The sequence below is a fragment of the Globicephala melas genome, chromosome 7 (assembly GCF_963455315.2).
Source record: "Globicephala melas chromosome 7, mGloMel1.2, whole genome shotgun sequence".
In the NCBI taxonomy this organism is placed as follows: Eukaryota; Metazoa; Chordata; class Mammalia; order Artiodactyla; family Delphinidae; genus Globicephala; species Globicephala melas.
The window spans coordinates 73,183,450-73,210,167 of record NC_083320.1 but is presented as its reverse complement, the minus strand read 5'-3'; the positions used below and the strand labels follow the sequence as shown (position 1 = coordinate 73,210,167).

Below are 26,718 nucleotides of genomic sequence, written 5' to 3'. Positions count from 1 at the left end.
AGTTATGTCACTTTGCTGTACAGCAGAGATGGGCACAACACTGTAAATCAACTGTACTTCAATTAAAAAAAAAGTTTCCGGGCTTCCCTGGTGGCGCAGTGGTTGAGAGTCCGCCTGCCGATGCAGGCGACACGGGTTCGTGCCCCGGTCCGGGAGGATCCCACATGCCGCGGACCGGCTGGGCCCATGAGCCATGGCCGCTGAGCCTGCGCGTCCGGAGCCTGTGCTCCGCAACGGGAGAGGCCACAACAGTGAGAGGCCCGCGTACCACACACACACACAAAATGTTTCCGCTTTATCACTTTAAACCACATGATATTCATCTTAATTTTATTTTTATTTTTTTAACATCTTTATTGGAGTATAATTGCTTCACAATGTTGTGTTAGTTTCTGCTGTATAACAAAGTGAATCAGCTATAAGTATACATGTATCCCCATATCCCCTCCCTCTTGCATCTTCCTCCCACCCTCCCTATCCCACCCCTCTAGGTGGTCACAAAGCACCGAGCTGATCTCCCTGTGCTATGCGGCTGCTTCCCACTAGCTATCTTTTTTACATTTGGTAGTGTATATATGTCAATGCTACTCTCTCACTTCGTCCCAGCTTACCTTTCACCCTCCCCGTGTCCTCAAGTCCATTCTCTACATCTATGTAGGTCTTTATTCCTGTCCTGCCCCTAGGTTCATCAGAACCATTTTTTTTTAGATTCCATATATATGTGTTAGCATACGGTATTTATTTTTCTCTTTCTGACTTACTTCACTCTTTATAACAGACTCTAGGTCCATCCACCTCACTATAAATAACTCAATTTCGTTTCTTTTTATGGCATAATATTCCATTGTATATATGTGCCACATCTTCTTTATCCATTCATCTGTCGATGGACACTTAGGTTGCTTCCATGTCCTGGCTATTGTAAATAGTGCTGCAATGAACATTGTGGTACATGACTCTTTTGGAATTATGGTTTTCTCAGGGTATATGCCCAGTAGTGGGATTGCTGGGTCATATGGTAGTTCTATTTTTAGTTTCTTAAGGAACCACCATACTGTTCTCCATAGTGACAGTATCAATTTACATTCCCACCAATAGTGCAAGAGGGTCCCCTTTTCTCCACACCCTCTCCAGCATTTACTGTTTGCACTTTTTTTTTTTTTTTTTTTTTGCGGTACGTGAGCCTTTCACTGTTGTGGCCTCTCCCCTTGCGGAGGGCAGGCTCCGGACGCGCAGGCTCAGCGGGCATAGCTCACGGGCCCAGCCACTCCGCGGCATGTTGGATCTTCCCAGACTAGGGCACGAACCCGTGTCCCCTGCATCAGCAGGTGGACTCTCAACCACTGCGCCACCAGGGAAGCCCTGTTTGCACATTTTTTGATGGCCATTCTAACTGGTGTGAGGTGATACCTCATTGTAGTATTGATTTGCATTTCTCTAATAATTAGTGATGTTGAGCATCCTTTCATGTGTTTGTTGGCAATCTGTATATCTTCTTGGGAGAAATGTCTATTTAGGTCTTCTGCCCATTTTTGGATTGGGTTGTTTGTTTTCTTGATATTGAGCTGCATAAGCTGCTTGTATATTTTGGAGATTAATCCTTTGTCAGTTGCTTCGTTTGCAAATATTTTCTCCCATTCTGAGTGTTGTCTTTTCGTCTTGTTTATGGTTTCCTTTGCTTTTTATGGTGCAAAAGCTTGTTTCATTAGGTCCCATTTGTTTCTTTTTGTTTTTATTTCCATTCCTCTAGGAGGTGGGTCAAAAAGGATCTTGCTGTGGTTTTATGTCATAGAGTGTTCTGCCTATGTTTTCCTCTAAGAGTTTGATAGTGTCTGGCCTTATATTTAGGTCTTTAATCCATTTTGAGTTTTTGTATATGGTGTTAGGGACTGTTCTAATTTCATTCTTTGACATGTAGCTGTCCAGTTTTCCCAGCACCACTTACTGAACAGGCTGTCTTTTCTCCACTGTATATTCCTGCCTCCTTTATCAAAAATAAGGTGACCATATGTGCCTGGGTTTATCTCTGGGCTTTCTATCCTGTTCCATTGATCTGTATTTCTGTTTTTGTGCCAGAACCACACTGTTTTGATTACTGTACCTTTATAGTAGAGTCTGAAGTCAGGGAGCCTGATTCCTCCAGCTCCATTTTTCTTTCTCAAGATTGCTTTGGCTATTCAAGGTCTTTTGTGTTTCCATACAAATTGTGACTTTTTTTTGTTCTAGTTCTGTGAAAAATGCCAGTGGTAGTTTGATAGGGATTGCGCTGAATCTGTAGGCTGCTTTGCGTAGTATAGTCATTTTCACAATGTTGATTCTTCCAATCCAAGAACATGGTATATCTCTCCATCTGCTTGTATCATCTTTAATTTCTTTCATCAGTGTCTTATAGTTTTCTGCATACAGGTCTTTTGTGTGTCCTTAGGTAGGTTTATACCTAGGTATTTTACTCTTTTTGTTGCAGTGGTAAATGGGAGTGTTTCCTTAACTTCTCTTTCAGATTTTTCGTCATTAGTGTATAGGAATGCAAGAGGTTTCTGTGCATTAATTTTGTATCCTGCTACTTTACCAAATTCATTGATTAGCTCTAGTAGTTTTCTCATAGCATCTTTAGGATTCTGTTTTGTATAGTATCATGTTATCTGCAAACAGTGACAGTTTTACTTCTTCTTTTCCGATCTGGATTCCTTTTACTTCTTTTTCTTCTCTCATGGCTGTGGCTAAAACTTCCAATACTATTTTGAATAATAGTGGTGAGAGTGGGCAACCTTGTCCTGTTCCTGACCTTAGAGGAAATGGCTTCAGTTTTTCACCACTGAGAACGATGTTGGCTGTGGGTTTGTCATATATGGCCTTTACTATGTTGAGGTAGGTTCCCTTTGTGCCTACTTTCTTGAGAGTTTTTATCACAAATTGGTGTTGAATTTTGTCGAAAGCTTTTTCTGCATCTATTGAGATGATCATATGTAAACCACATGATATTCATCTTTAATAACTTTCTCCAAAATGAATATCCCAAACTATAGAAGCACCACTCAAAAGAAACTAAATTACTGCTATGTATTTGTGTAGGCTTCACTGATTCCTCTGGCCAAGGGAGAGCAGCATCTGATTGACTGAGTGATTGATTAAATAAATAAATAAATACAATTTATTCTCTCACCTTCTCTAAGTCCCCAAGTTCTTAGAGAAGGATTTTTGTCTGTCCCGTTAGTTAGGCTCTAGACCTTCAAGAAAACTGACTTTTAAATAAGTAAGATTTTTTATAAAACTATTTACCACTCTAGTGTGAATTGTACAACTACATTTGCTTCAACATGCTAGACCATTTTTATGGGACTTTTGTATTTTGAGTCAAAGCACTCTACTGTTAGTGGAGACTGAACAGGTGCCCATACACTGGAAGCCTGGCCCAGCCATTGGACGTGTTCATAACACTGAGAGAACGTGATAAGGGCAAAAGCCTCTTACATAACAGCCAAAGTCATCCTTCCAGGTGCCTCATAAACTAAAATAAAACCCCAAATCTTAAGTGAGGTAAGCAGTGCCCTTGTAAGCCTCTCACTCCAGCTCTCGTGGGAACCAGGTGCTGGGCAGCTCTGATACCTGAGGAGTGAGGCCACCATGCTGGGGAGCACAGGGCTTGAGAGTGTTGAACCCCAGAGCCAGACTACTGGGCATCCACATGGCTCACCATCCTGAACTGGGTGATCCCACGTGTGCCACATATCGTCACCTTGGTTTCCTCATTTATAAGATATGGATAGCACCGTCCTGTATCTCAAAGGGTTACTGTGAAAATAAAGAGTTATTGTAGGTAGAATGTTTCATATGATGCCTACCACACAGTAAGTGTTCGAGAGTAGCTGGTTACTATTATAGTTCAAAATCGTCCTGGGTTCAATTACAGCCCCAAAGTTTGTAATTTAATATCTTTTTCAGGTAGTTTCCTTCACTTCCAATTGGTCTCAAGGAATTCTGACTGATTAAATGGTTAAGCAGTACCTTTTAAGAGTATGTGGCAGTTCTGGAGACGGAGGGTGGTGACGGTTGCACAACATGACTGTACTTAAATCTCGCTTATATGATTAAAATGGTCAACTTGATGGATATTGCACCATTTCTTTTAGTGCTATAATCGCTCTTAAAAATTTATTTTATTGAAGTAGAGTTGATTTACAATGTGTTAATTTCTGCTGTACAGCACAGTGATTCAGTTTTATATATATATATATATATATATATATATTCTTTTTCATATTCTTTTCCATTACGGTTTATCACAGGATCTTGAATATTCCTGTGCAATACAGTAGGACCTTGTTGTTTATCCATCCTATATATATTAGTTTGCCTCTGCTAATTCTGAACTCCCCTACTCCCCTCTCCCTTGGCAACCACAAGTCTGTTCTCTATGTCTGTGAGTCTGCTCCTGTTTCATAGATAAGTTCATTTATGTCATATTTTAGATATAAGTGATATCATATGTACCATTTTTTTTTTTTAAAGAGTGTAAGATGAGACTTTGGAGTGAAATTGTCATATTAACTGAAACTCCCTGGTTTCAGTCATGAGGAAAAGGATGCTCAGAAACATACAACTTTGGCCCAGAGTCACAGAGTGGGCCTGTAATGATGCTGAGAATAGAAACTGGCTTCCCAAACTCCCAGACACTGTTCCAACCACCAAACAGAGCCTCCCGTCATTCACTTCTCTGCTGACTTCTACACCAGACACAGCAGAAGGAACAGCTGAAATCCAAACTAGTCATTGGAAAGATATCATTTTGGGGGGGATAAACAATGAGGGCCCATAATTTTATACGTGTGTGTAATTTAATTATGTATTTCGAGGGGGCTAGAGTTAGCAATACTCAAGGGTGGGGGAAATCATGATCTGATATTCAAAACAATCTTTTGATAGAAAAGAAAATGTCACAGAAAACCTTAAAGTCTCTACATCCAAAAAAACTGCTAAGGCAGGGAAAGAAGTTTACCAAAAAAAAAGGTGGTACATTTCTACGAGCTGTCTCAACTAAGAGGACCGACTACACAGTAAAATTAATCCATACAGCTGTAATTATGATGAGAGTAACAAGATCTCATGAATTCACAGCTTCCATGGATCATTATGTAATAAGTGGACAATGTTTTGCCTTCTGTGATCACACTAAGGGAACCTAACTTCTCTCACATGAATCATACTGCAAAGGTGACTTTCAAATTTCCTGTGTGATTAAATCCAATTTAATCAATATTTACTAAGCACCTACCGCGTGCAGGGAACTGTCCTCAGGACTGGGTGTGAAAGCAAAAACAATGGAAATAATTCTTGTACTGGGTGTACAGTGGAGTGGTATCACAGGTCATTTAACTCAAGAGCATGGATAAAGTGACTACTTGCATAGCACGGCAACATCTAGAGCATTTTGATCAATGAGCCCATAAGCCCATGAGCCCATGAGAAGAGAGGGGCTGCCTGAACATGCCCTTCCTTCAGTGAGTCTCAGACCCCACGTGCTTCTCAGAGTACGTGCACCTGCCCGTTAAGAGTACTTCTACTAAGATGTGACACATATATACAATGGAATATTAATCAGCCATGAAAAGAAATGAAATTGAGCTATTTGTAATGAGGTGGATAGACCTAGAGTCTGTCATACAGAGTGAAGTAAGTCAGAAAGAGAAAGACAAATACCGTATGCTAACACATATACATGGAATTTAAGGAAAAAAATGTCATGAAGAACCTAGGGGTAAGACAGGAATAAAGACACAGACCTACTAGAGAACGGACTTGAGGATATGGGGAGGGGGAAGGGTAAGCTGTGACAAAGCGAGAGAGAGGCATGGACATATATACACTACCAAACGTAAGGTAGATAGCTAGTGGGAAGCAGCCGCATAGCACAGGGAGATCAGCTCGGTGCTTTGTGACCACCTAGAGGGGTGGGATAGGGAGGGTGGGAGGGAGATGCAAGAGGGAGGGGATATGGGGATACATGTATACTTATAGCTGATTCACTTTGTTATACAGCAGAAACTAACACAACATTGTGAAGCAATTATACCCCAATAAAGATGTTAAAAAAAAAAAGAGTACTTCTACTGTTTAAAGATAAGTACTTCTTGTACATCATGACTTTTTTTTTTTTTTCCATCATGACTTTTAATACAGCCAGTGGTTTATCTGTTACCCAACCTCAGTCTGTTCCAGTGTCAGAGGAAATATTGGGACATTTAAAGGTAATTTTGACTGTAGATGAATTTTCACCTCACACTATGACTCTAGAATCTAAGAAGCAATTCCATGAGCTAATAACTACCATGTGGTTAAGAGTTAGACCATCCGGTGTGATTCTCAGCTCCATTATTTAACCTGCTGGGTGATGTTAACCTCTCTGTACCTCCGTTACCTTATCAGTTACAACCAGGAAAATAAGGATATCTGCCCTCTTACAGTCATGGTGAAGATTAAATGAGAAAATGTGCATGACACAAAGCAGTGCTTACTGCATAGTAACCAGAGTCATTGTTGTTGTTAACACACATGCATCTAACTGCAATACAAGGCGGTCACGATAAGAGTTATATAGGAGGTAAAAAGTGCAGGAGTGCAGAAAAGCCCAAGTAAATCCCTTGGGAGAGTCTGGAAGGGAACTAAGAAGTTTTGATGAAGGAAGGAGTGGGTAGAGGGTGGAATGGGGATAGTGGGTGGCCAAGAGCAACATGAATGAAGACACAGACAGCTGAATGTTCAAGGGCAATCCCAAGGAGTGACAGATATTGGAACTGACTGCACGTGGGCATATTTGTACAGGAAGTAGCAGAGTCCTCTTGGGACCCCAAAATAGGGAGTCTGGAATGCCAGGCTCAGAAGTCATAAATGTTGCAAGTGATGTGGGAGTCATCAAAGACACTCTGAGCAGAAGTGTCTCAGCTCCCCAGTGGAAGATAATTCAGTGTGGCAAGATGGACTGGAGAGGGGAGACCCATAGCAACGATACTAGTGAGGAGGCCTAGGTGATGGTGAGGGCCCAAGGGGGAAGGGCAGGGGAGAAAATGACAACAGCAACCGAGACAAGTCTGAGATGGAACACACCGCCAAACTGTTAAAGCAAACCTTTGGACAACTGTCAAGCCATGATTTGTAGACAACCTGACTCAGGCTTAATACTAACCTGGCAGTACTGAAATAGAAATCAATTCTGGCAGTGGCCTTCCTATAAGCCAGACCTGATCCCGTAGCCATGCAGTGGCCAACACTATCCTATAAAGAGTCCAGTTCTATAGAAACTTTATAGCCACTATTAAAGAAGCACCCCAGGCAGCATTCATCATATATGTATTAGTATAAACACATGTAGAAAAACTTTTCAAAAACAAAGAAGTCAACAGGCTAAAGGAATATTCTAACCCTTTATACTTCCATAGCAGTATTTCAATGGGCTCTTCACATATTTCACAAATGTTTCCAAGCTTTAGTTTCCAAATTAAAATGTATGCTAAATCCTTCTCGAAATCTGGGCTTTAAAAACGATGCCTTGTTTGAAGGAATGTGCATTTAATTACGATATCCCTGGGAGCTATGAATCTCTAGGAAATCGTCCAAAGATCTTTCTTAGTTTGATTCAAGTAATAAATATTCAAAAAGGGTGGGGTAAGCAGAACTACAGAGGAAGCCTTGAAGTGAACAATATGGGGCAAGTTTTTGTTATTTAAGTAACAACCTGCAGAGGAAGACTTAGCAATAACAATTTCCTTTTCATCATCCAGAGAATCTTCAAACTTAGCTTCTTCGCAGACTCACACAAGCAATTCATGTGGAAAGAAAATTAAACAGCGTATAAATGCTGATGGTCCCTATGTCACCATTTAGGAGAGACTTGCGAATTCAGACACACCAAATCTGAGAGGGCAAAGGCAGGCAATTATTTCTTCCTAGAAGAAAATTAATGAGGGGATAATTTTTGTACTTACCTAAAATATTTTCATGCCTCAGCATCACAGTGTTGTACAACTCTGTTTCCCTGAACCACGACTTCTCATCCCGGGAGGAGAAGATCTTCACAGCGACATTCTCCCCCTGCCAACTGCCCCTCCACACCTCACCATACCTGCCTTTCCCTGTGGAAAGCAACACAGAGGTGACATTGGACAGCAGAACAGGACAGGTAGCCAACGAACTTCATGCTAGCAACTCTTAACCCCTCCCATGGAAAAACACAACTCAGGGGTATAAATACCACTACTTTTTGCCTGTAAAGACGTCCAAAAATAAGGTGGAAACTGCCCCTCCCGGCCACCCTACTGTGCTATCAAATGAAACACTCTCAGAATCTGCATCTGTACAATGAGCTGCTAATTACAAAGTTTACCTTTACATTCCTCTGTGAAAAGGTATGAAATGCATATGGTTTGTAAAAGCACATGAAAGTTAGTGAAACTTAGAAATTTCAATGTTGATGAAAGCCAAAAAGCGTGTATGGGGCTTAACTGAGTGACTTACTTGATTCCTTCCCTTAATAAAGGATCAACATCGGCATTTTCTAAGAGTCCACATTTGTGAATTTACATATGCATTTATATTTTTCACCGAAGAGATCACTGAGTTTGAGATATGTGTTCTGAAGGATTAACACACACGCGCGCACACACACAGAGCAATGCTGTGTAGGAGATCGACAGACAGCCACTGCCGTCCTTAAAGGATTTCTTGGCGGAGGATATATTTCAAAAGAGGATTTGCAAAGTCTTAAACACATAATCCCAGAACAGTCCCGATTTCTGACACTGGTCATGGGTGTTCGCCTGCAAGACAGTCCCTGTGATGCCACAAGTGGGTGACACTGAAAAGGACACTTGGAGAAAACATTTTCAAAAAACGGTGACGAGTTGTGATCTGACCTGAGGAGTTCGTGCCCCCTCCTGCAGCCCCAGCACAACTGTCAGCTTGTCAACTACATGCTCTTTTGCATTAGTCACTGGTATTTAGTAGGGACACTGCTTATCATAAGGGAATCTAGATTGAGCAGTTTTGATTATTTTATTTTATTTTTTTTGCAGTACACGGGCCTCTCACTGCTGTGGCCTCTCCCGTTGCGGAGCACAGGCTCCGGACGCGCAGGCCCAGCGGCCATGGCTCACGAGCCCAGCCGCTCCGAGGCATGTGGGATCTTCCCGGACCAGGGCACGAACCCGTGTCCCCTGCATCGGCAGGCGGACTCTCAACCACTGAGCCACCAGGGAAGCCCTTGATTATGTTTTGATTATGTCTGCTCCCGTTTTTCTCCTTAATGACAGGTAGGTGATCAGGGAGGTTGGGAGGAGGAGGGAATTACCACGAGACTGGGGGGATCAACACGGGGTATGATCAAGGTGAAGGCAGACATGGCACCTGGAAAACGATGCAGCAGGAGATACGAGGTGCAGGGCAGCGGGGCTTTCTACCAAGGCAAGTGGCTGCTGGGAATCCCAGCTGGTAATAAGCTGCTGCAGCACCACCTATATATACAGGAATGCAGCTCTTCGCTGGAAAACTAAGTCGCCGAGAACCCAAACACGGAGAGAGAAAGCATGTCTGTCCAGGAGATTATGTCTGGACATAATCAAAACATAATCAAAACTGCTCAATCTAGATTCCCTTACGATAAGCAATGTCCCTACTAAATACCAGTGACTAATCCAAAAGAGCGTTAAATGAAGCCAGTAAGTGGTCTTTTGTGGGCCACTGTCAAGTCACAAAAACAGTATTTAGTGCAGGATTAATTGGAATAAAGTCATAGCAATTGCCCAGCATTTGTAGTTTAAGATGAAGGCTAGTGCTAAGATCTACAAAATCGACTGCTACAAAAGAGAAGGCTCATCTATTCCTGCCTTTGGTTCCATTCTGTATCTTTATTTGCCCTTTGTCCTCATATTCTCATTAGGAAGGAGAGAAAAATATCCCAGAGCATTGTGGACATTACTATACAGTTGCCTTAAATCCTTTGTTTTAGAGCAAACAGAGATAGATGTCAGCATAAGTAGACAGAATTGAAACAGAAACCTACTTAAATGGTTTTCAAAGGCTGTTAAGTTGTCAAATGCTTTTTGCAAATGCAACCTTATGCAGAAGTCCCTGAAAACAGAAGCAGAGCTGCCCAAAAGTCCTGGCCATGGAGACCCAAAAGAGGGGGGGGGGGGTCCCCTAAAGCACCTAAAATTTGGAGATTCATTGATCACCATCTGTAACAACGGATCTAGTCCAACTTCTCATGTTTTTCAACCAAAAATGGTAACATCCGAACAGTTCATTACATACATTTTTATTCAAGCCTGTACTACATGAACACCAACTAGATGCTACTGAAAGGCACGGCTCTTTAGCACTGAACCAATAAAATACTGTAACTGAACATAAAGTATTTCAAAATATGCTGAAGAATATCTATACAACCGGAAACACTATGCATTTTTAAAGGTGCAGTATTATTTTGCCCTTTGGACTCTGGGGTCCATCTCTGAGGACCGGTCATGAGAGCTGCTGCTCTGTGAATGGTGAGTGGCCATGGGACAGGAGGATGGGGGGTAATGTCCCCCTTCACTTCTTACCCCTACCCAGGTACCCTTGTTCATAATCAAATAGGATGTTAGCTGGTACAAGAGGACAACTCTGGTTGTAAGCAGTGAGCACACTGGGGGCTTTTCCATTTTTAGTTTCTCTACACACAGTCCACCGTGGAGGAGAAGCATGAAGCTGGAGTTCAGAAACAGTTGCAGTAGCTACAGACGTAGAGAAAAGGCAACAGGCTCCTGCTGGCCACCTGTGTGCCTGAAGGTGGCAGTCACTTCTACTACCTCTGCCCGCCACCCCCTTCCACTACTGCATTTGGGGGTGTCCTGGTTTCCATGAAAACAGGAAGAAAAGTCAGAGGATAGCAGCCAAGTGGTGAAGGCAGCCTATGTTGGCCTGTCACCTCCCAAAAGCAAAAGATGATATACGGCAAGAGCTGCAAAGCCAGCCCCCCAAAACTGGGAGAACCAGGAGAGTATGGAGATGTTTCTAATCCATCATTGCTCCTGTGGCCATCCCTGCATGCCATCTAAAGGAGAAATTAATGAAAACTGTCATGTGACTTGCAAATGCCCACCTCATAAAACTAAAACTAATAAAAATCAGGACTTTAAAGAAAAAAGCATTTGCACCACCTTCCTAGAGGGCAATCTGGCAATATATAAGACAAGCCATAAAAAGTCACAAATTTTGACCCAGGAACCCCAATTCCTAGAAATTTATTCTGCGTACTCAAAAGAAGCAACATGTGCAAAACATTTTCCAAACGGTATTGTTGAAGTTATCACGCAGTAGACAATTACATAATCTCTAAAATACCCGTGATGGGTACAAATACATGAAAATGTGTGTGAGCTTAAAACTGAAAACAGGGACAAATTATACACACACTATGATTATATCTCTATACAAATATGTTCCAATATGGGAAAAAATGTGAGAGGCCACAGGGAAATGTACACAGCTCTTATTTAAATAAAGCAGTTATGAAGGGTAGCTTTGGTACATTTATTTCATTTTTTTTTAAGGCAGGGGAAGAGTGAGGAAGTATAAAATTGCAATAATCAAGTTTACTGTCCAAAAGCCGACTTACCTCAGATTCCCCAATGCCTATGGTCTGGAGCAGCCATGTTAGTTCATTTTCAAGCATTCCCATCATCCGGAAGGGTCTACTTAAAACTGAAATCTTTTGACTGGGCACTCTGTATCCTGCCTAGTGGATACTGGTTCTTTGACAAGAACTTCACCAAGTTCAAGTGCTCCAACACAAGTCACAGATTTGAGGCATACTACCACATGGCTACCTCACATCTCCTGACATTTAACAAGCAAGAGGCAACACGAAGCAGATTTTCCAAGGTCCATCCTACTTCTAGAACCACGGCACATAACCCGCAAAGAAAGGGAAAAAAGAATTACCAACACACTCCAGCAGTGTGATCTGACGGGCTACCGTTCTTTGTACCAGAAAAGGAAGACCAGAGCCGCTTCCCGACGTACACGAATGATCCAATAAATCCTGCGGTTCAAAACAAGGAGAAAGAGAAAGTATTGAGGAACTGCTCCCAGGTTAGAGTATGAGCGTGCACGTGGGTGTAACTGGCATGGAGGCAGTGGTCTTGGACACATGGCCCGTTCGTGTGCATGGAAAGCCCCACTGGAGGAAGAACTGGTTTCACTTCTTAGGAAAACCAGAAGCTAGCCCTTTCCCTAATATGGGATAGGTTTTCCTGAGAGATAAGTAGTCCTTTCTTGTATCCAGAGTTTTAGAAGAAAATATATAAAGAAAGAAGCTGAGTGGACAAAGTCAAAGATGTAAATTAAAAAGTCCAACATGCAGGGCTGAGCCCAAGGGGAAACAGTAGCTAGAAGAGAAAATGGAGCAAAAATCAAAGGCCTTCAAGTCCAAGAGCTGAGCAAAATTGACCATATTCGGCCCTGCTCAGAATACCTAACAAAGGATGCACTTTAGTTGACATGCCAAGGAACTCTAATAAGGAACAAACAAATTAGGAATAAGAACCAAATGACTCTAATGTTGTTTGTCTTGTAAAGACCCCAATGGCCATCTGAGTCCTCAGACTGGTACACTCAAGCAGAGAGGGCTACCTGGATGGAGGTTACTAGGTAGGTGGGGAACAAGAATCACAAAATTAACACCTCTATGTCATTTCTCTTTTTTTTGTTAACAGTTGTCTACTTTTTAAAAGAAAAAAAAAATTTTTTTATTGAAAGACTCTTAAATTCTATAGTGCTTTACAATTTTCAAAAGTTTCTCACACGTGATTTCATATACTGTACGTCATTCTCAATGTCAGTTACCCACAAAGCAGAGAGAAAAAATATGACTTTCATTGAAACATAAAACCATGCCCCAAATCTACTTCTAAAAATGAACACACTGCAAAAAAGATTCCCAATTAGTTCATTCATAAATTTTCCCTTCTTACTCTCAGTGCAAGCCAAGAAGCAGAAGCATTTTTGAATCAGGAATGGATTATCTATAATAAACAATATTGTGCCCATGGTGATCGTGGGAAGGTTGCAGTAATGTTGATCTAACACTCCCCAAAGCTGTCCTTTCCCAAACATTTTAGCTGGCCTGTTACATGAATACATTGCCTTGTTTGAGTTTCATTGTCTTTTACTTACTCTGAGCACCACTGTGAAGTACCGTTGATCAGCAAAATTACCAAAACCTGAACATCTAAAGGAAGAAATTTAGAATCCTTAAAAGCCGCAAAATGGATATTCAACAAGAAACTGAATGTAGATGAAGTAGGGTTTCACATCTCCCTATCTCTTTTGCTGTTCGTTTTTCTCTTTATTCATTCAATTTTTTTGAGAGAATAATTCTGAAATTACTATAGAACGAATGTGTTTTTTCATAATGTACAATCCTGGTTCTAAACCTAGTTCACAGACTTCAGGGCGGGCGGAATCGACCAAAGACTAACAAACATCTACTTCAACTCTTGGATCCCAAGACTTCTTTTTCAGTGTAGGAGAGCTGTTTAGTAAGGTACGCATTGCTGAGTCATATAAATGAGAATATCACTTAAATAAGCAAGTATGTAGACCAATAATGACAACTTGTTTTTAAACAGTGTTGTTTACTGTGTCATTATATCGTGATATACTGTCATCTAAAACGGTTGAGTTGAGAAGACTATTTTAGCATATTTGAAAGCATTCTGCTTTCAAAATTATAGAAGCCATTTAAATAATAATTTACACTAGAGATTCCTATCAGTGCCCAATGTGATTAGCTATGTTAGCAGTTCTGAGGAACAAAGTTCTGACTACTGCTAAAGTTTTGTCAAGATTCAGCGTTGTATCGTCCTTGCTCCAAACTCAATGAATTCATTCAATTTGCCTTAAAACTTGAAACAAACTTCTAAATACACTTCTAAAGAAAAACTATATTTTTCTACTTTTTGAATGAAATGTCCTTTTCTCCTCTTTTCCCAGTTTCACTGTAGCACAATTAAATAGGTAGGTAAAAGGAAGCTAAACAAGGTTCCTTCCCCTTTTTTTTCATACCAAAAAAGTACACTTGACTGTGGTCCAGTCATGGGGAAGGCAGTAGGATGGGATATTTCCCAGCCTGTATCAGCCACCATCAAATGTTTTAATAACTCGCCAAGGGTAGTAGTCCAGGTGTAGCACCTGAGCTACAATGACTGGTGAGGGCAAGTCTTCTCCAGCAAAAAGGCTTAACTGCAGAACTCCCGGACACTTTTAAGTCTGTCGTCTAGCAGAACAAAGACTTAATACAGATGATCTTACGTGATGGCATTAAATAACACTGAATCACATTAAAAGCTACCACCTTGACCGTCTTTCAATTCATCAGCCAATGACAAGGAGAGTCTCGATTTAGTACTGGCATGACTTTAACATCTTTCTAACACAAATCTTCACCTTTTTTTAAAGGGGGCATCCTACTCAGCACAGTACCCCTGTAGAATGTTATTACTTCTCCTTTCGGCACTCGATGGTAACCTATTCGATAGCACGCAATCCCTTTTCTCACTTAAAGTTTAAAGGTGCTTTAAAATTAACACTTGACAAACAATTTTAAAGAGTGAAAAAAGGAAGACAGTTGCTTTCAATGTGATTTCATCATTTTAAAATGTGCAAAAGAGTAACTTTAAAACATACAAGTACAATGGTTCCAAACCCTGTGCTAGGGTAGCTGCTAGCCACACGTTGACACTGAGACAGTGAAATGTGGCTGATCTGAACCGATATGTGCTGTACGTATAAAATACACAGATTTTTAAAATTTAGTTTAAAAAAAAAGATGCAAAATATCTCATTAATAATTCTTTAATTATATGTTGAAATGATAATAATTATATATGTTAGGTTAAGTATATTCTTAAAATTAATATCACCTGTGAGGTTTTTTTGAACTTTTTTTAAGATGGCTACTAGAACATTTTAAATTAACAGATGTGCCGCACGTATTGCTATTGGACAGCACTGGTTTAACCAAATGAGTGCAGTCCACAAGGGGGCGGCACAGGAGCACGAAAAATTTCATAGCTGCTTTTTTGGATGTCAGGTTTTAAAAGTCTTAAATTACAGGGCGCTGAAATAATCTAGAAGGGAAAGTGATTTTTAATATTAAGCAAAAGGTGCCTTTTTTTGAAAGCACTTTTACTGCTAAAAATAGAGGAACTGAGTACCATAAATTCCAAGCCCTCCCCCACCATCAAAATTATAGGCAACCATTGTCTGTCCCTGTCCCCTTACTCCCCAAAGAAAAATAACTACCAAGGATCGACTAAAATAAATCCACTCCCTCCTTTAATGTAAATGTCTGTCTAAAATAAATGTTCTCAGGTAGAGGAGACTGAACTCACATAGGGGTGCCGGCATATACTTGCTGAAGACATAAGTGACCAGGAGCATGTGTGCACTCACTGTCCAGTCACCAGTTACTGGTCAGCATTTCGTGCTTGAAATAAGAAAGCATCTTCAGCCATCTGCGTTATGCTCGGGGTCCCCTGGGGCCACAAACTCACTGCTAACGTGCTGTCTCCGACATTGGTGGTGATGAGCCCTTCGATGGCGCCATACTCCACATCTCTGGGGTTGAGGCGTTCTTGGTTGCGCCTTTTAAATTTTCGGAGAGCAACTCCCAGCAGGCAGGCTAGAAGGCAGACTGCAAACACTACAGACAGAATGATGAGGCCAACCTCCAAGTGGAAATTCTGGGTTCCAGGAAAGGATTTCCCTGGAGATGGGAGAGAGAAGGGTAACTGGCCGTAAGGCTCATTGTTTACGTATTATTTAGCATAACCAATGCCTGACAAGTAGCTCGCTCCTGACCCTGACCACACAGTCTCACAAGCCACAGAGTGTTGAAACTGAAAGACTTCCTAATACCTGGCCAACGGCCCAGTCATTTAACCATGATTCATTTAGACACAATAGGAGTTTGAAAAAATTCCACTGAGAACCAATTTATTAACGCATCTATGTGAAAAGTGTTTTTAAAATAGAAAGTACTACACAAATCTCTGATACTATCCTTATTAACCTGGATTTGATCTGTAAGGACGTTTTACCATCAAGCCCTTACGGACAGACACTGTGCTGTAATATTCCTATGAGAAAGTGCTATCTGAGTTAAGACCAAATGATCCAATCTGTGGTCTCTCTCTTCAATGTATCTCGGAGGTCTACTGCTGAATTCTCATTGCTATTACATCATGATTTCTGCCTAGGAACCTATTCATTCACCTGTTCTCTAACTCGCTTATTCAACATTCATTCACTCACTCAAAACGTTCTATCCTTGATTCACTCACGCACCTAATCACTCATTCACTCTCTGGCTCAGACATTATTACATACCCATTCAAACATTTGTGCATTCACTCGAATACTCACATGTCACTCAAGCAAATATTCACTTTTGAGTTAAATCAAAGTTTCTCAGTTGCCTAGTGAAGGTCCATAATTAAAAGATCCCAAGGCGATAATCACCTCTGAATTTCAGACCCTTTCCTGACATCACGTCACCAAGCCCTGCTCCCCACGTATGCCTTACTCTTTCCACGTCCCTGGCCTCTTCAGCCATCCAATCTCAAGCCGAACTTCCTTTATAAATTTCTTTTAACTTTCCAAATCCAAATTAATCAACAACTTGGCACATGTCACTTGTATGATAAAGTGTAAAGCTAACTATGTACAGCATTAAGTTATGAATATTGCGCCTCCCTAATTAAATCAGAAATTCCTTAAGAAAATAAATTCTGTGTTACAACTCTAATCTGACAGGCTGTTCTGCAGATTAGAAACTTTTCACCCTGCAGATATCATTTCTACATGAATGCAGACATTTCTTCATGGTCCATCCACTCTATTAATAACAAACTCACAAGGTTTAAGAAGTTATCCCATCAAGTACCCTTTTAGGTTTAACCATTAAATACCTGACCTCGCTTATAAAAACATCTCTTTTTATTAAAAACTCTCTTTTATTATTGAACCCTATTTGCTTATCAGACTTTAACCTTTTCTATATGGCTTAAGGTCCTCACCATAACTTCAAAACTTATGAATTATGGAACATGATCTTGTATCAGTTTTTTACATTTTTCTGTCTCCTCCCTTTCTGGCTGACATTTCTCGCCGTGGATGCTCTTAGTAGCCTCTCGTACCGTTTATTTCTTCTTTTGTCAGTGCAAAATTGGTTAAGTATGTCTATTAAAAATGTACTATATATTAAGAGAGTAAATTTGGCTTGGAATGAGTCTACAAAGACCAAGGTACATTCATGTTTGTAGGGACTCTGAGAGAGCAATTTAGGGCTCATTTTATGAGGAAACAGTTTCAGAGGAGGACTGAAATCCATATTGACTATAATACGGAGAAGATTCCACATAAACTACAAGGTTGATGTGAAATCTCACCCAGCTTCAAGTTTCGGTGATAGATTGCTGGGCATCAGATGGGTGATAGATTGCAGGGCATAGAGGTTGTCTCCTTCCTCGTAAAGAAGGGAAGGTATTCCACTCAGACATCAGAGTCTTATGTTCCACTTTCCTCCCTACACACTCAACACAGAGATGAGCATTTACAAAGCAGAACTGTCTCAGAAATTATGACATCATAGCTCCTTTCAGAAAAGGATGTCAGGAGCTGTTCACCTGCTCATGACCACCAAGAGAGATCTGGTCAGCCAAGCCATCCCCAAGGTAGACATCACCGTGCTCACTTTCCCAAAAACATCCATCCTCCTTGTAGATTCCAAAAGGCCATGCCTTTCTCCTCCTCACCAGAGGGACTTCCCTTGTCACCCACTGTTGGAAGAGCAGGAGGAAAGCCTTCTGGCTACTTACATCTTTAACCCACACAGAATCAGGACAATACTAACAAAAACCCTTGATCTAGAAATAGAAAAGTCCATGGGAACCTTTAGTGGGCAGCTGGGCGGTGATGTTCCTGTTACACCAGTCCCCTTGGCAGCACTCCACAGCTTGGCCGGGTGACGGCGGGGTCTTACAGGTCATCTTCCCCTGCTCATAGACCTGGAAGCAGCCTTTCTGGTAGACGTGGAAGCCATCGTTTATGCTCAGTGAGGAAAAGCACTGCTGGCCTTCACAGTGGTCCTCATTTCCACAGGAGAGGCCTTCACACACACACATGTAAAGTCTAGGGTTAACCTTGGGCTTCTCATCTGCAAAGGGAAGAGAGGAAGGAAAACAAAAAAAAAAATCACTGCATGGGTTTTAACCCCATTGGGGGAACGATACAGTCTCTCCAAGACCATTACAAACACGTTAACCAAAGTCAGGTGAAGTATCACCACTGGCCATGATTTCCATATTTCTGCTGTCTTGTAACTCTCAGCTGACCAACCACCAAATAATAATCACATCTCAAGATATGAATGTGCTGATATAAGCTGGGTACTCTTTTATATCCTATACTAGGCCAAAGAATGACTATGATCTGTCCACAGGTTTCTGAAAATGAACTTCTCCCACTGTGGTTTTCATGGTATCTTTGGTCTGATGGGCTCTCACATCCCGATTCGTGAACCAAAATAAAATGTTTTACCAGAACGTAACGCTCATCACCTTTATTTTGTGTTTTAAAACAAGGCTCCTAAAGACATGGCGTCTGTCAATACCAGCTCCCGTTACCTCCACACGAGCCTCCACCAACTACTAATACAGGATTGCTGACATTGCTGCCGTCACCTGTCTGCTTCAGAAACACATCAGTACAGTAAGAGTCCCCAAGGATGCACGGTCTATACTTACATATCCATATTATCAACATTGTCAGCTAAATGTCTAGAGTACTTTTTCAGTAGTACAACACTGAAGTTTTCACATTAATTACGAGGCTAAACACTGCTTAAACCTTTTCAACTGGCAGAAAAAAGTTGGCACCAATTATTGAGGATGAGGGCACAAAAAGACAAAGGGAATAAAACAGTGTCTGAACAGTGAGGTAACAAGTGGGACCAAAGGCATAGCCCACACAGGTGGGTCCAAGGTGCAACATGGATCACCAGTGAATCACACCGAACCAGACCTCCTAATTGCCTCTTTCTGAAAACACTCATTGGCAGTTTCACCTTTCAAGTCACTCTTTCTTTTCCCCTCTTTTGTTAGAATAATTAGTTCCGACTTGCGGGTCCCAACAGTTTCCACCAGTGGGGAAGGAAAGTGAAGACAGAATGTAAACAGCCAAGTCCCAGAGGCCACTGATTAGCCTGATGAGACCACTTTCACCAAAGCACTGTTCACATAAAGAGAGTCAGCTCTCAAAACTCCCTCCGAAGGTCTACAGCACAGACAGGCTGCCTTCTAATCCCTGAACCCTCTGCAGCAGGTCTGTGAGAGAACTGCTGCTTTCTTAAAATATAACAGGTTGGATGGCTGTGCTTTCAAGAGGAGACCTTAAGGTAAGGTCTTTGAAAATGTCAAGTTCATTTACACAGATCTGTGTGGGTGTGTGTAGAGGTGTGTGGGTTATCTCAGAAAGAGAAAAGCATTCTTCATCTTTCTTCTTCCCTCTTCAAAGGAGTGAAAAATAGTTCACTGCCCACTGTAATGTGGGTGCCTTGTCCCACAGAGCAAGGGCATGCAGACACACAGACACGAGCCTTCTATTTATAATTGACTTGCTAGGTCTTTTGAAAACCACAAGGGGCTCATCCAAGAGCAAAGACATGCCCGAAAGCAGAAAATCCAAAATAGCCGCTGACAGTATATGTGTGTCACCAGACTCACCCCCGAGGATCAAGAGCCTGCAGACATTTTTAATGAGGAATAACTTTAATAAGCCAAGGGACGGTCTTTATTTCTCCCTGCCTAGAGAAATCCAAGAGAAATTCCAGCACCAAGCTATTTCTATGAGGATGAGAAACATATATATCTGTTGACATAATCCAGCAAAAAGTTTACACTTGCCAAAAGCAAGTTGAAAGATAATATTTCTAGGGAGTCTAGACATGCTTGCCACTCTCAAATGGCACAAAGCTGGGCTGAGAGTTGCCAGCTATGCTGCCCAACAGGTGATGATTCTTTGGAGGGAAACGGATGGGTGGGGTGAGGGGCAGAGTTAGTGGTGTCATATTGATTTGTGAGCACAGCAGAGAATTAAAAAGACGATATTCAAAAACTGGGCAATAAAGCAATTTATGTGAATTTGACACACAAACATGTACTTCAAAACCCTAAATAACTGTTAAAGGTCACTGATACCCAAAAATACATACTTAACACATTAAGGAGGCTGTACCTATCGATGCTGGGTTGGGGAGGTGAGGTTAGTGTTAGGATGAAGGGGTAAAGTGAGAATAATAAAGGAGAGGAGCTGATCACAGGCTGATAATGAATTGAGGAGTATGAATCATTCACTCGCTGCACCTACGGTCCCCCAGGAACAACAGCAAACAATGACTGTAGACCATACAGGCTTCACTCATCACTGATCCTATGGGAATGGATGGTCCAGGGTACCAAAGAATTAATGACACTCTGTGGTTCAAATAAAAAACTGTCAATTAAAAAAAATAACAACAATAATAATTTCTCTGGTGTGCCCTCAGAGTGAACTCTGCTCTTAAAGTTCCAGCCCCAACTGAACTCTATGTGCACAGGTGCAAGAGGCCTACTGCCTTTCCAAGGTCTCTAGCTTTTGAAAGGATGTGGGGACTGTCTGACAGATGTTTAAACTGTAGCCTAGAGAATTTTGCCAGAATTGAGCAGCCTCAAGTAAATACCATCTTTAGTAAGATTCAACCCACTACAGGCAACTCTGCAGGGCATCCAGGCTTAATGAGGTATAGATCTTAATCAGATCTTATCCTGTGGGGTCATAAACTAAGTCGAAAACCAAGGTTTTCACATCTTCCCCACCACAATCAGGAAAAAGGGAAAAAGAGGAAGAAAGACAGCTCAGTAATATGTAATAATTAACTCAATCCCTGCTATGGAGGGACCATAAGCCCAGTTCAGCAGGTAGCAAACGGGAAAGTACAAAACCAACAACTTCGCTTCCTATTTTGCTTTTCACCAACATTTAATCTTCTTAATTTGTATATTCCCATATAACTAATTAGCAGAGCCCTTCGTGAATCAATTCTTTTATATTCAGCCAGATATAAATGAAGACCCTAAATTCACGAGAACGACCCCATACACCCATGCACGTGTCTGCACGTACGCACACACTTCGGTTAAACGCCACTTTGGCAATTTCATCCGACAGAGTGGATTAGTCGAAGAGATGCCAAAAGGATTTTCTGAGCTAGGATTACTAATTCAACAAAGCAGGTTAAAAGCGAGGTAGTAACATTTTCAGATCTTAACATCCACAAGTCTAAGGAACACGGCAGGCCCCCCAAATGCCTATGACTCACTGTTTGGGTCTTGTTAAAATTTAGGAATAACCATAACGTGTGGGCCTGTGATATCTTATTTGGGGTAGCAGTGGTGGGTCGGGGAGGTGTGAGAATTATCACAAAGCTTTTTTAGGGCCCCAAGCAAGGGTCTGTGGACCTCTAATCTCTCAGGCCAGGATATAAATACTCTGCACGTCAGGGAACGCCGAGGAAGGATAATCACCTTCTGTGACTGATTTTCAACAGTCCAGCCAGGAAGCACCACATCTGATATGAAGCATTTTACACCTGCCTGTGCTAATGACTAGGAGGTGCCCTGGCAGAAGGCAGCCAGTCTACGCTACCTAATTGACACTCATTTAAATAATGCAGTAATGGAAACGTCAAGCCAGAGGTATTCCCTGTGCGCGGTGCTCACCCACACTGTCTGTTCTAAAGGCACCTCCCGTCATTACTCAGTGTCATGGCTGGCACCCTGTGCCCTCTGTAGCCCCAGAACCAGGCCCGTGTGAACACACGCGCAGCCCGCGTCTGGCTGGGAGCAGCAGGGAGTCCTCGGCACCACCTAGAAGGAGCCAGGGCTGGCTCTGCCACCAGAGGTACAGGCTCGGAATCCCAGGGGTTCACCGCAGCCAAAACTTCTTAAAAGATTTTTCTTGTTCTGGGCGATACGCTCACCATCTGGACACACCTACTCTCACAGCCTAATCCTAAACTGGCAGAGGAAGAGGCAGAGCAAAGAGCATCGAGGACCTTTTTAAGACTGTCCACAGTTTGGGATAATCTCGTGCCTCGTAGTAAGAGTACCCGCATTTATGTCTTAAGTGGGACTGGAGCAATCTGGGCACAAGCTACAAACGGCTCTCCAGGCTCTCCCGCCCACCTGCCCAGTCACGCACTCCAGAATACGCTAAGGCATTTAAACCGATGATCATTCTAAATGGTGAACAAAACCCCATGTTTCCCACGAAAGTCCTTGACAGAAAAGACAAATGAGAAAATGGTCCAAGTCAACCAGCCTGTAGCCGTGATCCCAGGAGTCAGCAAAAGAAACAGGCTGAATCTCCTGTAGGCTCATCTCAAAGCAGCTCAAATAATAGGCAGTTATTAGACTACTGCTATAAAAGTCCAATAGCTCAGAACTTTATAGGCTAAAAAAGGAACCCCAAACATCCCTGGACTCTTTCCAACAGTATAAACGATTCATTCATTTGAAATGACAGCTTATATTAGGCTCATAGATATGGGAGTCCTTCCATCAGCTCCTAATCCGAGAGTGCAGCGTGGCACCTCTCCAGAATCTGAAAGCATCTGAGATCTCTGGCATTAAACAAAGGCTTACGGAAGGATTTTGCAATGCCAGGTATCACTGCCAGCAAGCCTGCTCCTAAGACGGAAACACAAAGGTCTGTCCGGAATGCCTAGTGAAGGGCATTTGATGGCCTGGCAAGAAGGCAGGCTATATGCCCAGAAATAAAAGACACCCAAGTACCTAAATGCTCTCATTATACTAAAACATCCACTTAGAGAAACCAAATCATATTTTTTTTTCCTGATCAGAAAAAATTGATACTTGGTAAAGCTGTAAAAGCCAAGAAGCAAATATGTTCCAGGAGTTGAGAGAGAGAATAGAGGCGTTTGAATAGGATCACATACAAATTAGAATAATGACAACCAAAAACGATGGTAGGGTTTCCACGGTTTTGAACTCATCATGCCTCCACTCCAAATGTGTTCTTCCTCCAGTGTTCCCTCACTGAGCTAACCAGACTCACCCCCACTCAGATGAACAAGCTTGATTCCACGACCCTAAAAAAGGAGATGCAGGGAATTTCCTGACAGTCCAGTGGTTAGGACTCGGTGCTTTCACTGCCGTGGCCCAGGTTCAATCCCTGGTCAGGGAAGTAAGATCCCTCAAGCTGCACAAGCTGCCAAAAAAAAAAAAAGGGAGACACAGTGGTCACCCCGGCCTACAAAAGCCCTGGTTGACCTGCTTTCTGCCTCAGATCCCCTCAGTTCTGGGAAGGGCTCCTCCTGCTTCAGGAGCTCAGGTCCGTTAGGTGTGGAATTCCCTCCACGTGGGATGCTCGGCTCTCTCCCTGCCGACGCCCCCATCCACCCAGTGTGTGCCCATCTTCCCCCAAGATCTCACCTCACCTGTTACCTCCTCAGAGAAGCATTTGTTCACACACCCACACACCTGTCTACACTCACATACGTGTGTCTGCATGGCTGCCGACCGTCCAGGTCTTCCCTGCAGACTGTGAGCCCCATGAGGGAAGGAACGGAGCCTGCTTTGCTCACTGCTACGCTCTCCGCAGCTGCCTCAGCACTTGGCAGGAGGACAAGCCTGATGAATGTTTGTTTCAGAATGAATTTTCTCTTCACAGACAGGATTTAGAGGTGGGAAGAGACATGATGCTGGTTTTCAGAGAAGACGGAGCCTAAAAAGTCTTTAAATGTCAGCAGAGATCTTCAGGCAAGGCTTAGTCACCAAGCCAGCGTGTCTGTGCAAACCCCTTCTCCCTACAGGAGCTCTCCACAGCGTCACACCTGCTCACCTCCTCGGGCTTACAAGTGTGGAAAATTAGTACTTTCTGTGGTGCGGTAGGTTTTGTGTTTGCTTGTTTGTGTGTTGGAGGTACAATGCAAGAGTTCCAAAAACAAGGCATAATTTAACACATCAATAGAACAGCAAGGCTTTTATGGGAGGTCCTTCCTTGGATGACTGATTTGAGGACCTTTGGCTACGATGATGCTACGGTGATGAGGATGACCAAAACACAACGAGTGCCTTGGCTTCAGCCAGTTTAGGGACGTCCTGCAGGACTTGCCTGCTCAGCAGGGAAAAAAGATGCCCCTGGTCTCTGCTGCCCTTTTTCTCCTATCAGTGAAAACAATGGCATTTTCAGCAGGGAGTGAGGAAGAGTGAATTACATCATTTTCCCCTTCTTGCTTTGCTGAAGGTGATAAGGATTCCTAAGTCACCCTGCATTTGAACTGCTGAAGCTGAGGGGGAGGGGGGGGGAAATAAAAAAGAATTCCATCTGTTTATTTTGTGGCTGGGCTGACTCCTGGTCTCTGAAATAATCCGTGTAAGTTAAGCCTATTGCAGCAGTCTCACCTTCTATTTCAAAGCCATACACTCAGTCTGTGTTTAAATGACTAACAAGTTATAGAGCGCTGTGGGGTATGACCTAAGACGATACCGGTCTGTCTCTTCCATGCTTTTTATGACTCCCTGAACATAGCAAAGACTTAGCTTTAACACATATGCCATGTCTGTGAAGCGACTCCTTCACAAGGGGGGAAATAATGACCCCTTTCTTCATTTTGTCTCCAAACTTCTCGAATCGTCGCTTCAGAGAAACAGATGATCACGAGGCCTCATGAAAAGCACCCCCCCGCAGCCCACCCCACATAGTGTTGACAATGCTTGCATCTGAGTGAAGCTCTACTTGTCGGGAGAGTAACAGAGAGGACCACAGACTGAAGAAGGGGAAAAAAGCTGAGGAATTATAAACACTTCAGAGAAGTCATTCCTTGTTCAGATTCAGGAGAGCCAGTGATGTGGTACCATCTACAGCATGTCTTAGGCTAGAAGCTCCGATCACAGTGTGGGCAAAGGTGTTCCTGACTCTTTCTGGTTGTCTCCCCTTCCTCCCGGGATATCTGGGGAGTGCACGGCTGCTCCAGCAAGGTTTTCCTACCCAGGCTCTACACTGAAAATTCTGGTTTTACAGGACACCCTAAACGAGGGCTCTACACGGGAACGGACAGCAGAGAAGGCCCAGCTCCCACTTCTGTTTCTCCTCCACTGCCCTACGCGACCTTTTTCTCTGAGAATCAGGGACAGAGCCTCCAAGACTGCCAACCTTTGCTCTGCTTACCAGCCGCCAGCCGCCACCACATCCCCACACCCTTTCCGGAAGCTTTCAAATCACAGAGATAAACCCTTCAAAAGATGGGCACGGCTCCAATGTGTTAACAACAGTCTTAGAATGCCAGCCTCTAGGCATCGTGGCACCCAGAGCTAAAGGCGAAAATGTCTAGAATTAGTTAATTTCAGCTAAATTCTTCCTCTCTAGCTCCCTACCCTACCCCATCCCAGAGAAAAGCGCAGAGGGAACAAGGTAATTTCCAGACTATTTTCTTTCCAGCCCAAATGAAGCCAAAGAGATCAAGATATCCAAGGGTGAAAAACTGGGGCAGAGCCCAAGCCTCTGATATTGCTGCTTCCCTATCTCCCAATTTTCCAGTCATGTCCCAAGGCCCTACCAGGTCCAGATCTCCATGAAAGGTCAAAGAAAGAAGGAATCCCATGTCTTCAGTCCCATGAGTACATGCCCTGTGCATCTGTATTCCAGCCTTTATAACTTGATCTTTGTCTCGCCTATCTTCTTTACCCCATCAGTCTAACTAATATGGTTCACAAGAATTCATTAACTCCCAAGTTCAACACGCTTAAGATTGGCTTCCTCATCAGAGACGAAAGATCCTACAGTCACCATAAGACAGTTGAGTGTAGGTCATTTTGAGCTTATTCTTTTTCACCCCAGAACCCACAGAAAGGCCCCAGGTGCCGACACTCAAGGTAGAAACAGAAAGACTTTCTTCAGAATACTGTGAACCAGAGCTGGCTTTTTAAACACACATGCCTTCCCCCCACACCCCAGCCTCTGTGGCACAGCACACCGTTCCCAGCTTCCACAATAATCTTGGACCTTGGCAGAAGAAAGGCAGCTAAATCTGAGATGTGTCACGAGGCCACTGGCTGAGGAGCAACGATATCTAAACACAAACCAAGGCGAGAGCAACAGGCCAGAGTTTCCACAGACTCCCTTTTGGCTCCTGTGGCTGGAGAGCACTGACGGCCTAAAGATAACCCAAGACTCTAAGAAGGGTCACTTTTAAATAGCAGCTTGAGTACCACCAGTCATTTCAGAAGTATTTCCTTCCAGAGCCTGCTTCCATCCACATCGGCGTGCCAAGCCTGCCCCACGATGGCAAGCCCGCGGCAGAGATGAAAGCCCGGAAGGACATGGAAAGAGTCCCAAAGGGAAACAGACAGCTCCCGACATGCTGATTCTGTTCTGTGCCCACATTTGGACTGCTGAGAAAGAATCATCTCGCAGAGAGCCACCTTGTAGAAGTGATCTACTGACAATCACTGGGGATTAAAGAGCACGTAGAAAATCACACAAGATAGTTTTCACTCAGTGCCTCCCCTCTCTAAAACCGAGGCAGGGTTCTCCATGACGGCTACCGTCTAGGAGTGTTTTAGG

General features: G+C 42.8%; 1 protein-coding gene across 4 annotated transcripts in view; it reads right to left on the bottom strand.

Moving 5' to 3' along the window:
• The window catches only part of ACVR1 (activin A receptor type 1), a 126,420-nt gene that overhangs the window by 19,305 nt on the left and 80,397 nt on the right, over positions 1-26,718 (bottom strand). For all 4 annotated transcript variants that reach the window (XM_060302424.1, XM_060302426.1, XM_030852736.2 and 1 more), the window contains 4 exons: positions 17,987-18,250; positions 15,588-15,799; positions 11,974-12,073; positions 7,980-8,126 (listed from right to left, as the gene is read on the bottom strand). In XM_060302424.1, coding sequence (XP_060158407.1) covers positions 7,980-8,126; positions 11,974-12,073; positions 15,588-15,799; positions 17,987-18,250 — 723 coding nt within the window. The remainder of the gene's footprint in view (positions 1-7,979; positions 8,127-11,973; positions 12,074-15,587; positions 15,800-17,986; positions 18,251-26,718) is intronic.